Source organism: Stenella coeruleoalba, assembly GCF_951394435.1.
Source record: "Stenella coeruleoalba genome assembly, chromosome: 6".
Taxonomy (NCBI): Eukaryota; Metazoa; Chordata; class Mammalia; order Artiodactyla; family Delphinidae; genus Stenella; species Stenella coeruleoalba.
In genome coordinates this window covers 125,109,950-125,122,823 of record NC_137151.1, presented here as the reverse complement: position 1 = coordinate 125,122,823, position 12,874 = coordinate 125,109,950, and the positions used below count along the sequence as shown (strand labels likewise).

Sequence of the window (12,874 nt, the reverse complement as noted above, 5' to 3'; positions counted from 1 at the left end):
TAGCTTGGATAATTTTAAAATAATGATATCGTTCAGCGTTAGTGACACGGGCTGTAAAACGTTTTAATACTAACAGCTACCATTGAGCGCGCAGCGTGTGCCTGCGCTCTGCGCGGGTGGTTTCTAAGGAGGAGCGTGACAGGCCCTCCATCACCGGGAGTGGGGCTGCCCCACGGCCCCCTGCCAGCCCAGCTACCCATCGGGCCTTTATCTGCAGGCCACACTCCACGAGGCCCTTCGCGAGAGCGGGGAGCGGGCGGGTCAAGGCAGGCCTGCTAGCCGGGGCTCCGGGCCGCGGGCTTTGGCGCAGGGACCCCCATGGCTTCCCCGACCCTCCTGAGATCCTCCTGGCATCTAGAACCTTCCCCAGCTCATAGGTGCCGTGCCAACAACCGCCTCACCAGAATCCCATGCGGGCGGAAACCGGGGGCTACGACATTTTACTTAATTAACGCATCCCCCTTCGAGGGAGACCCCATTACCCTCCCCACTTTATGGACGAGGAGGTGCGGGCACAGAGCCATGGGGGGGGACAGTAGGAAGGCTGTCGCGTGGCTGAGCTTGGCCTTTTCTGTCGGGTTTAACACCATTAGTCTTCATAGGCTATGATGGCAGGAAATACACTTCCAAAGGTTTGAAAACAGGTACCCAACTGTTTTTCCGGAACACGCGACATTCTGACTTCATGAAATTAGGGGACAGCTTTCAGAGCAGACCTTTCAGACGAGAGCGCTCGGAAAACACATTCTTCCGATAAAACCGTCCTCTGCCTCGTAGGGACCAGCTCCCCTCAGTCCGTTTTCTTTCAAGTGAAAACGGTCATACGGGGCTACATATTGAAATGTGAGAAACAAGTGGCCTGCTGTCCCGCAGAAGGTTACTTTCCTTGGTCAAAACTGGAAAATCTCATTAACCTGCCGTCGGTGGTGCAGAAGAGAGTGGCCACTTAGGAAGACCTGAGGCAGGAGACGCCTTTCCACCAAGGACGACCCCGACCCCACCCCACGCACCTCCGGCCAGCAAAGCACGTGGGGAGGGACGGCCCGGTCCCTGAAGACGCCACAGTCGGAAAACTGACTCTGGAAGGACCCCTTGCTCAGCGCTGGGCCTTGGGCCGTGCGGCCTGCGGGCGAGGGCCTGCGGGGTTCGGGGGTCAGTGGTCAGGGGTCGGGCGCGCCCCGCGGTGCCGAAGGGGAGGAGTCCCCGCGAATAACCGCGAGCGGCCGGACTTGCAGGAGGGAAGCAGGGGCCGCGCTTCTGAAGCGCCGCCTCCGGCAAACGCACGTGTCACAAGTCACGGGGTGATTCCCCCGAGCCCGGCGGTGCTGTCCTTCCGCGTGCGCACCGCCGCCCTGCTGTCACTGGACAAGGCTCGTCGGGACCCGCCCCGCCCCCGGTCCCGCCCCCGGTCCCGCCCCCGGTCCCGCCCCGACCGCGGCACCCAGCTGCCGGCCCCGCCTGCTCCCGGCCGCCCCTCTGCCGGCCGCTTTCCGGGAGGAGGATCTACGCCCCCTGAGGCGTCTGCGTCCTCGGGGGCAGCTGCTCTGGCGCCGAGTCCGCGCCGTGGGGAGGCCGAGGAGCCGGGCCAGCCCGCCCTGGGGTCCGGAGTACGGACGCGGGACGCCCCGAGGGATGGCCCGTCGTCGCTGCAGGGGGCTGCCCAGGGGGACGGTCGGGGCTCTCGGGCCGGCGAGGCCCAGCCCCTGGCCCGTCGCCACTGGGGCGCCGTTGCGGGGGTCCGGCCCCTTCAGCCCCAGCGCGGGTTCAGCTAATGTTGAAGAGCTCGGGGGCCGTGGCCTTGGCCCCGTGTCTGGGTGGCTGTCCAGCTGGGAGGAGGGGAGGCCGACGCGGAGGGCAGTGGGCCTGAGAAGGGGCAGGTCCTGGGCCGGTGGCGCTGCAGCCAATTGGGGGCTGTAGGGACCTCAGAGGGGGGTTCTGAGCTCAGGAGCCATCTGGGAGGGACGGTGCAGGGAGCTCCCTTTGGAGATCCAGAACCTTCTGGAAGCTGGAGCTTGGGAAGCGGTGAATGTGGCGCAGCAGCAGCCTGGATGGGTGCAGAGGAAATAGCCGCTGAAACCCTGGGGGACAGAATGGAGGTGGGTGCCTGGACCGGGGGCTGGCGAGGCATCTTTGGGGAGGGGCCTCAGTAAAAACTGAGCAGACCTGGCCTCCTCCTGCCAGTCGCAGCCCATTAAGCCAGTAGTTCTAGACAGAGTGGCGGGGAGGGGGCCGGGGCCTCAGAATCCCGGGGAGCAGCTTCAGCACACACAGCGCTCAGCCCCCCTGGGACCTCACCATCATCGTCCCCCATATAGGTACCTGTGAGGGCGCCTCTTGTCAGAGAAAGACAAAATCCAAAGGGGCTAGAGTTTCTCCCATCCTTCTACTCCTGAGGGTCCACATCCAGAAAGAATGACGCTTCCCAAATTCAAGGACATCCTTTAATCACAAACTACTTATCCATGATCGAGCCAGGGGTGGTTCATAAACACCTTGGGAGACAGCTCAGAACCCTCCCCGGAAACACTGACAGCTATGCTCTGCTCCCTCCCAGCACCTGGGCTGCCCTTCCTAGGGTGGCTTCTAGGTCAATGCCTGTGCCGTGACCACGCCAGAATCCTGCTGTGAGCTCTTCTCGGGTAGAAGAAGAGGGGACCGGGGGTCTGCTCTGCCACTGGAGTCCCAGAAGCCTTGGCCAGGCTCGGCCCCCACGCCCACACTCTGGCCTGCCCGGCAGCCTCCATGAGCGACAGCCCTCCCCCTCCCCTGCTGGGCACGGGAGCCCCCAGCCTACACGATGCCCTCCAGGCGCCTGCTCCTCCAGACCACCAGTGCCGCCACGAGCAGGGTCACCAGGATGGGCACCACGATGAAGGGGCAGAGGACACTGCTGGGCGGGTCCTGCAAGGCCCTGCCTGAGACGGGGCAGTCTCTGAAGTAGTGCCGGTGGACGGCGAGGAAGAACCTGTCCACTGCCGCGTTGGGCCAGAAGCAGTCCAGCTTCTGCGCCACGTGCCTGGTGCAGTCCGAGAGCTCTTCGTAGCTCCTGCAGATGGAGAAGCAGGTCGTCAGTCCCTGGTGGGCAGGGGATCAAGGTGGGACTCCAGCCAGGGGCTCCCCACCTCACTCCCCACTGGGGCGAGCTCCCCCAAAGTCCAAGCCCTGAGGCGGTGGCCCTGGCTTGAGAGACACAGGTCCTGCGCGGGTCCTGTGCGGGCTCCCTAGATGTCCTGCACGTGCTCACACCCCAGAAGGCAAGCTGGGGCTAAGGGATTCCAGGAGCTGGGATGCAACACCAAGGGCAAACGAGAAGATGGACCAGCCAGGCGTCTTCAGAAGGCAGCCTGGGACAGCGAGCCCTCAGGCGTGGGCAGATGTGCAGCCTCTTGAGCCCCTTGCTGTCTGCATCACCCCGAGCAGACGCCCCCCAGCCTGAAAGCCCCCCAGGTGTCCACAGGACTCACTGTGAGGCCTCCCAGGCCTACCCTGACCTCGCACCCCCCCCATCTTCCCACACTTGCTGAGGAGTTTCCCACAGCACTGTCACCCTGCACTGTAGCGGGTTACAGGTTTATTTTGCTTATTGAGTGTAAACACCACGAGGTCAGGGATTTTGTCTATTTTGTTCACCTCTGTAATCCCAGTACCTAGAAGAGTACCTGGCACATGGCAAGAACCAGTCAATTTTTTATAAAAAAATTGTGGTAAAATATAAAGAACATACAATTTACCATTTCAACCATTTTTACCTGTACAGTCCAGTGGCATTAAGTACTATTCCATCGTCGTGCAACCGTCACCACCATCCATCTCCAGAACTATTTTATTGCCAAATAGAAACTCTGTCCCCACTGAACACTCACCCCCATTTCTCCCTCCAGTCCCTGGCAATTCCCATCTGTCTTCTGTCTCTATGAAACCTGACTACTCCAGGCACCTCATAAAAGTGGGCTCTACAATATTTGTCCTTTTGTGATTGGCTTATTTCAGTGAACATAATGTCCTCCAGGTTCATCCATGTTGTAGCCTGGGTCAGAATTTCCTTCCTCTTTAAGGCTGAATAATATTCCATTGCTCGTACATACTTTATTTTGTTTATCCATTCATTGACGGACATTCAGGTTGCTTCCGTGTTTTAGCTATTGTGACGAATGCTGCTGCTATGAACATGGGGGTGCAATTATCTACTCGAGTCTCGGCTTTCAATTCTTTTGGCTGTATATCCAGAAGTGGAATTGCTGGATCATATCTTAAGTCTGTGTTTAATTTTTTGAGTAAATTGTTTTTTTAATTTAATTTTATTTATTTATTTTTTAAAAACATTTATTTTTGGCTGCATTGGGTCTTTGTTGCTGCGTGCGGGCTTTCTCTAGTTGCAGCGAGAGGGGGCTACTCTTTGTTGTGGTGCGCGGGCATCTCATTGCGGTGGCTTCTCTTGTTGCAGAGCACGGGCTCTAAGTGCACGGGCTTCAGTAGTTGTGGCATGTGGGCTCAGCAGTTGTGGCTTGCGGGCTCTAGGTGTGCAGGCTCAGTAGTTGTGGCACACAGGCTTAGTAGTTGTGGCACGTGGTCTCAGTATTTGTGGTGCACGGGCTTAGTGCTCCACAGCAATGTGGGATCTTTCCGGACCAGGGCTCGAATCCGTGTCCCCGGCATTGACAGGCGGATTCTTAACCACCGCACCACCAAGGAAGCCCCTGTTTTTTAAGAAATGAAGATTCAGTGTTGGGGGAAATTAAAATGTATTCAGTAGTTTCCAGAAAGTGTCACTTCTGCTCAGGATGGAGAAAGCAACACAGAGTGTTGATCCCATATGAACAGCAAAAAAAGCTGAAGAAACTACAAAATCATACATTTTCTTGAGTCCATCAGAGAGCTGAGACTGCAAGGCAGCAAAGTAACCTGAGTTTCAAGGAGGAGAAAGACGCAGCTGCTGTACCAGCTACATAATAGCTGAGCTGCCCAGGGTTTAGCGTGGGCTGGAGAGTCATTCTGGAATTTCTAGGGCCCCAGATGCGGTGAGCGGGGTTCCAGGACCATCTGCTCTTTCCCATGAGGCTCCAGGGGGTGCTCGTGAGAAAGGTTAGGGGCAGGCAGGGGATTGGCTGCTGTTTGGGGCCAGGCAAAAACACCACACATTTCCCAAACCCTTCTCACAGAAGCAGCAACAGGCTTGGGCCCTGGGGGATGAGCAGCTGATCTTGATGAGCAGTGGCTTCAGCTGAACGGGCCTGAAGCCCTTCCTACTTCCTCAGACCCCGTGCCCACAGGGGTGCGTGGTTTTTCTAAGTGAACGAGGACTCGTGTTCCAAGTAGAAAACAGAAGTGGAAAAAGCCACGGGAAGTCAGGACAGACTGGGTCTCATTGTGAAAAAAATGAATTAGCACACGTCAAGGGCCTGGCACAAGGTAAGTGCAAGTGTGTCAGGTATTACTAAAAACCAAAGTCCAGACTTTTGAGCTGGTCGTCCATCAACCACAGGGCTGCATGTTACAAACACTAGCTTGAATGGTCGTCTTTTTCCCCACCTCAGACCCACTGAATCAACGTGTAGTTTTAGGTGTTCTGCAGACGCAGTGACACACAGTCAGTCCTAAATGTTGTTCCCTACGCTCTGCCTGAGGAGTGAAGCTGGGATGTCCCTAGAAGGAGGTGTTGCCACCTCCAGGCTGGCCAGCCAGGATGGGAAGGACCCCGACCCAGGGACCTGTGACACCGGGGACCCCACGCTGAGGCCACGCTGAGGCTGAGCCCGTGGTGGGCTATTCTGGGACGAGGCACTCTCTCCTTGAAATACCCTTCCAGTCTGCAAAGCCATCCCCGTCTAAAAATATCCCTAATGGGCAGTCGGCTGCCCACTTCATCCTGTTTATTTATACCGAAGTAACAGCTGAAACTTTCAACAAATATTGTGAGCCCTGTCAGCAGGGATGTGATAAAAGAATTTCCTCCAGAGGACAGACATTCTTCTGTTCAAAAGAACATTGTACTGACTGAAGGGGCCAAAATAATCATGAAAAAGTATGCTTGCTTTCACCCTCTATTTTCAGTTCTCATGTAATGGAATGATTATCCTTTTTCTTGGCCAGGACTTTCTATTGTGGGCCCCTAAGTGAACTTTGCTTGGAATGTTCCTGAACACTGTGGTGGGAGTAGTTTCCAATATATCTGGGTCCCAAGTCAAGGCTTCTGGTACCATGCTTCATGGTTGTTTGACAGGAAGGTGCCCACTGATGCCCACAGGGGAGTCGTCTGCTCTGGGGACACCAACTAGCCCTGTCTGGCCCCGACGTGGAGTATGTGACTCTGGGCCCTGGTGCCCCACAGAACTGGGTTCAAATCCAGCTCCACCTCTTATGCTGAGTGATCCCAAGGGCCGCATCTCACCCATCCAAACCTTGTTCTCTTTATTCAATGAAGAGACAGGTACCCACCTGACAGGGTTACTGGGCAGATCAAGTTAAACAAGGTCAAGGGCCTGATGTATAACAGGTGCCCCGTAAGTGGACAGCTTCCTGACAACTGGTGTGTGGCCCCTTAAGGGTCCATTTCTTATTCCATAAACTCGAGTAAACGTTGACCAGGCAATGTGTGTGTAAGACCTCAGAATATCTGAGGAGGAACCACTATTTTGGTTCACTCTCTCTGGACCAGTATTTGCTTCCATCAACTCAGGACAATTCACAACCTGGTGGCTTCCAGCAGCTTTAAATACCTGCTGGGAGGAGGGGAGGTGGCACCCTCGGCACCCTGGCAGCCGGGGCAGGTGAAGGTGAACAGGGCCCATTTGAAGCCGGCCTGGGGAGCCTGACTAATAAGCAGGTGAAAAAAATGTCTAACCTCACTTTTAAGGAAAAAAAGAAGCAAACATCCAAATAGAATCCATTTTCAAATGAAGAATATACTCAGGACTTCCCTGGTGGTCTGTCGGGTAAGACTCTGCACTCCCAGTGCAGGGGGCCCAGGTTCCATCCCTGGTCTGGAAAATGGACCCCGCATGCCTGCCACAACTAAGAGTGCGCACGTCGCCACTAGACCTGGCATAGCCAAAATAAATAAATAAATATAATAACAATAATAATAATAAAAGAACAAGGTAATTTAAAAAATGAGAATACTCAGTGCTGGTGAAGGTATAGTGAAATGAGGCAGGTGCTCGCATCATCGCTGGTAGAAGATAAACGGGTAAAATTTTTCCAAAAAGCAGTTCGGCAATTATGTATCGAGAACTTCAAAAATCACAGACAGCCTTTGAGCCAGTAACTCTATTTCTGGGAATTATCCTAAGTCAATCACATGAAATGTAGACAAAAATAATGTAAGAAAATGAACATTACAGATTTATAATTATGAAAAAGAGCAAACAACAGGACAGTGAGGAAAAAATTGCTTATAAGAGCCTCAGCTATGTAGCTATTAAAATGATATTTAGGAGGAGGAAAATATTTATGTTACAATGTTGAACAAAAGAAAAAGCAGTTGAGACCAAATTATACCAACAATGTGCTTTCAGCATAAAATGGTCCATGTAGGAGGGGAAGACCTCAGAATGTTAGGAGGAGTTGTCACCACTAGAGGGCAGTGATATGAAGGACTTTTATTCTCCTAGCTCCGCTTTCGGGGGCATTTTCCAAGTTTTCCGCAGTGAGCATACATTATTTTTATAATTATATTTTTAGACAGCTCACTGAGGAAAAGGCCTGCAGAAAACTGGACATCGAGGTCCCTGAATCTGCAGCCGTGGGGCGCACATTTCCTCGTGTCTGGGGCAGCGGGGGGCCTTCGGCGCAGGGGACTCGTGTGCTGTTCTAACTCCCGAGCTGCGTGGGGTAAACCCCGTCCCAGGCAGGGCAGCGTCCCCACCACGGTGACACCCTCTCTCCCACCCTCTGCTTCCAGCACAAGGGGTTCTCCCCTCGCCACTTCAGTGGAAGGAGCTCTGGGAACCCCCGCCTAGGGGACACCTGGCTGGCAGCCCTGCTCCAGGCGGCAGTGCTGGGGGCTGGGCCCCTCCGAGCGACATAATGCGTTAGCTCGGTGGCTCAGCCGCCAGCGGGCCCTCGCACACCTTCAAGGCTGCAGAGCTCCCGATGTCCGCTCACTCCCCGAAGGTCCCCAGGGCCTGGGCGGGCCGGCGGCTTCGCTCCATCACTCGCCTCCTCCAGGGTCTGGGTTGCCTCCGGGGTGGAACGGACCTCCCTGCCGTCCCCGCACGGATGCTGCGGGGATTAGACGCCCGGTCCCGAGGGGCGTCCGGACCTGGGGGCAGGGAGGGCCCTGAGGGTAGGTGGGGGGGGGACGCAGGGGTGGGCTTCGAGGGCAGGACCCCCTTTCGCACCCATCCCCGCCGGCTCCCCGCCCCAGGCGCCCAAGGACACTCGGCTCCCAGGAGCGGCCCGGCCTCCCGGCCTCCTTATAGGAAGGGCGAGGCTACCAGATGGCGCCCCCTTCCCGGGGACCTCCGCTCCTTGGTCCCTCCTCCCCTGATCCCTCTCCTAGGGACCCTCCTCCTCCGCCTCACCTCGCCTCTCGCCGTCAGCACCCCGCTCGCTCCCTCCCTCGCCCCTGGCTCTCGAGGCTTCTCCCACATCAGCAGCCCGGCGCATCTGCCTCCGCTCTTCCCGCCAGGTGAGGGGCCTTGGCGCTCTGCAGCCCTCGCTCCTTCCCTCCTCCGCCGGCGCCCAGACTGCAACATCCGACACCCGTGACATCCCCACCCCCATCTGAAGCCTTGGTCCAGTGCACAACGGGCGTCCACACCTGACTCCCGGGATGCCCCCCACCCCAGCCCCATCTCTCATGCCTGGGAAGCCTTGCCTCCTCTGAGTTGCCATGGATCCCCCCATTTCCGGGCGTCCCCTCCCCTCCTCCAGCCCTGTCACTGTGCCCAGGAGTAGGGCAGAGTGACTAGCCTTGGCGGGTTATTACAACCACATTTCTAATACCAGCTTCCACTTCTCTGCACTGAGCATGGGCTGGGGCCTGGGCATCTCTGCTCCCCTTCTCCTCCCCCAACCCGCTTAGTCAGGGCAGCCATCAGCACCCTCCCCTGCTTTCCTCCTCTCTGAAGCCCTGGGCTCCATTCACCATTGGCTCTTGGGGCCACAGCCCTGGCCTCTGCCTTCCGCCTCCCCCAGCCCACTGTCCACACAGACTCACCCTTGCTTCAGGCCTTCAACGCTCCCTGCTGCACCTGTGCTGGATTCAAAAGCCCTCATGTGGCCCCCACCTCTCCACTCTCAACTGTACCCTCTCCCTTTCACTGGCCACCCTGGCTGATACTTCTGCCTCAGGACCTTTGCACAAGCTGCACTTTCTACTTGTAAGGCTCTTAACCCCATCTTTAAAGGTCGACATCTGTGTATCCCTCAAACGTCACCTCCTCAAACAGGTGCATTCTTATGCTTCAACCTCACTTGGATCCCCGGCAAAGTGGGGTTTTCCATCATAGTTGTGTCTTACTTTGTACCTGTGCTTTCACTCTTGATTATTCACTCACTGTTGGTCTCAACAACTTGACTGCAAACACCATGAGGGCAGAGAGAGTGTAGGGAAAAAAAGTCCCACTCATCCTGTTCACAGCAGTCATCTCAAAGGCAAGAGAAACAAAGGCAGAAGGGACAGAATGAGACAGATCGGCCTGGAGATGTGAGTAGGACAGCAGGAGTGGTGGTCTTAGCAAACACAGCACATTCCAGTGCAAAAGACAGTAAACGGGAAGAGGGGGCGTTTCACACTGAGAAGAGTGTTATCGTAGCTTCATAGGACAAAGACAGCCTACCGCTGCGAGTAATCGCGACGGACTCAACAAAATCTTCAGGTTAGGTGAATAGAAACTAGCATAAAAGTGAAAAATAAAGTTAATAAGCCTGACTCAGTGACTATATGAGGAAGTTTCTATCCTACAGAGAATCAACAATCTTTTCAAAAGTCCCTGGATCCTACTTAGGCTCAAAGAAAAACTTGACAAATTCTCAAAGTGGAGATTTTAAGTCAGTATTCTTTGACTATAATATTAGAAACTAGAAATTAGTAAGAAAAGGATAAATTTAAAAAAAATGGAATCCCTAGAAACAGAAGATCACTCATATAATTTTAGGGTCAAACAAAGATTTAAAAATTCAATGATAGGCTGTTAAGAAAAACCAATGGCAATGCTGCACGTGAAAATCAGTGAAATATAGGCAAAACTGAATTCTGAGAAAAATCTGCAGCTGTAAATTGTCTTATTACCAACCAAAAATAAATGAAAATAAATGAAGAATCCAAATCGAGACATTTAAACAAAGAAGCACAAAGTAAATCTCTGCAAAGGGCACATAATTTAAATGCATTAATAATTATTAAAAACTAATATTTATTGATATTTTAAAAAACATAAAACTGAAAAAGTAAATTCAACAGTTGATTCTTTAGAAAAATAGCTACAATGAAATCACATTTCTGGATAGTCTAATCCAGAAAAAAAGCAGAGAAAACACCACTGTACAAAACCTCAGATGAAAGATTAGAACAAGTATGAGATTAACGTACAAAACGTGTGTTAAAAATCGGAAAATCCTTGAGGAATTGGGATGCTTTTTGGGGAAACAATAAATTATGAAATCCTGATTTAAAAAGTAGAAAATCTGAGAAGAAAAAACAGAAAAAGTTGTTAAAGAATTACTTTCACAGAAGGTGCTAGGCCCGGGTAGTTCTTTCAAATTCTTAAGATCACACCTAGGGGCAGGACAGGAATAAAGACCCAGATGTAGAGAACGGACTTGAGGACACAGGGAGGGGGAAGGGTAAGCTGGGACGAAGTGAGAGAGTGGCATGGACATATATACACTACCAAACGTAAAATAGACAGCTAGTGGGAAGCAGCCGCATAGCGCTGGGAGATCAGCTCGGTGCTTTGTGTCCACCTAGAGGGGTGGGATAGGGAGGGTGGAAGACGCAACAGGGAGGAGATATGGGAATGTATGTATATGTATAGCTGATTCACTTTGTTATAAAGCAGAAACTAACACACCATTGTAAAGCAATTATACGCCAATAAAGATGTTAAAAAAAAATTCTTAAGATCACAGAAAAAGATGTCAAGCTTCCCAGTTCTTTGAAAAAGTTAACAAAACCCTGATCCCAAACCTCTTAAGATGACCTGCCCACGTGCCTCAGAGCACTCACAAACAAGCAACAGATGTTCACTTTCACTTATAAATAGACATAGAAGTCCTGTTTAAGCGGCTGGCAATTTTAAGCTAGCCATATACAACAGAATAAAGTAGGTTTACTTCAGGAATGCTTTAATGCTATTATGATAAAATCACACTTCGATCTGTCAAAGGAAAATAACATATAATCATTTCAATACACGTTGAGAAGGCATTTGATAAAACTGAACATTCCTTTCTGATTTTAAAAAACCCCAACCTTATAAAGCACCAAGAAGTTCTTCTTAATGTGATAAAAAAAATCTCTCTCAAGCCAGTAGCAAACACCACATTTGCTACTGAGGCATTTTCATCACTGTCAGGAATCCATTTATTTAATTTTCAGGTGGCCAGGTCTGTCTTCTCCCTTGTGGTTTCCACCTTTGGCGTCAGGGCTCCCACCCAAGGCTTCATAAAAAGTCAGTCACCGCAGAGCCCTTCCAAAGCGGGGAGGGGCTGCCCGCGCATCGGGCTACTTCCTCTGGTGACAGAAAGCCACAGAGGGGCCTGGCCTATGCTAGGCTTGGAGCGAGCCTGCCCGCCAGCTCATCTCTGCAAAGGGCCTCTGACCACAGACAGGAGGGCCGAGCGGCCTTCAGGGTGGGTAACCAAGCCCACGTGGGGTACTTTTCCCACAACCCACGGTGGGCGCACGGGAGCTGCCCGGAGGCAGTGCAGGACAGGGCATCTTTTGTTTTTCTTGACGCTGCAGGGAGCATATAAGGAAGTCCTGTTAATGGTTTGATTCAAAACATTTCACTTCCGACCCTGGTGTCGTCTGGGAACGCGTGCTGGGCCGGCAGGACCCAAGCCGGCGGTGCACCTGGAGCCCACCCGCACCTCCGGGACTTGCAGTGGGGGTCGGTCTGTACAACGAAGACCTTCCTAAACCAGGCAGATCAGAGAGGTCCCATCAAGCTGGGAGAGTCCAATGAGACCAAGTGACAGGAGTCGTCACGCATTTCCGCCGGCCCAGGGCTGACCTACAGGACACCTCGCCAGGAACGTTTTGAAATCAGTGTGAGCACAGCGTGCAAACTCACACTTGCAGAGGAATGTTTCCAAGGTTCTGACTATGTTGTAGCACAGGGACTCCTGGCATCTGGGCCACCCCGTTCTCCCTGGGAGCACTGGGAATTGCCAGGAATGACAGCACTGGTGAGCCCGCGCTAGGAGGTGTCCACTAAGACTCTCGGATCAGTAAATGAACAGAACAACGCTACAGGCTTCATACAAAGCCTGCTGGACGGCGGAGGTAAATCCCATCTCCCATCTTTGTGACCAGCTCCCTGGCTAACCTGTACCACCCCGACTGCGGGCATTTGCTGAGTGAGGTGGACGGACGCCATCCTCTCGGAAAATGAACGATACGAATAAACCGGAGAATAAAGAACCTTGGAGAGGTTTTCCAAGGCAAGAAGAGGAAGACAAATGGAAATGGGCTGGTTTTTTCTCCGCTGGGTAGGAGACAACACTCCCTCCGGAAACACTCCCAGCCCATCTGGAGGTACCGTCAGCGGAACAATGGTGGAAGCAAGGTGGTCGGGGAAGACGGTGGGACCCCACTGTTGAACAAGCTCTCTTTGGCCCCATCCTCGCCATGTCCCCTCCCACCCCGGGCCTTTGGCTTCACCCCTTCTGTCTTTCGCTCTCTCAGTCTCTCTTCTCCTGGCCTGGA

At 53.3% G+C, this 12,874-nt stretch overlaps 1 protein-coding gene across 1 annotated transcript in view; it reads right to left on the bottom strand.

Annotated features, from left to right (window-relative positions):
* Positions 1 to 2,410: 2,410 nt before the first annotated feature.
* RAMP1 (receptor activity modifying protein 1) overlaps positions 2,411 to 12,874 on the bottom strand; it is a 47,611-nt gene continuing 37,147 nt past the window's right edge. Inside the window, exon 3 of the mRNA XM_079923602.1 lies at positions 2,411 to 3,046. Coding sequence (XP_079779728.1) covers positions 2,791 to 3,046 — 256 coding nt within the window. The 3' untranslated portion in view covers positions 2,411 to 2,790. The remainder of the gene's footprint in view (positions 3,047 to 12,874) is intronic.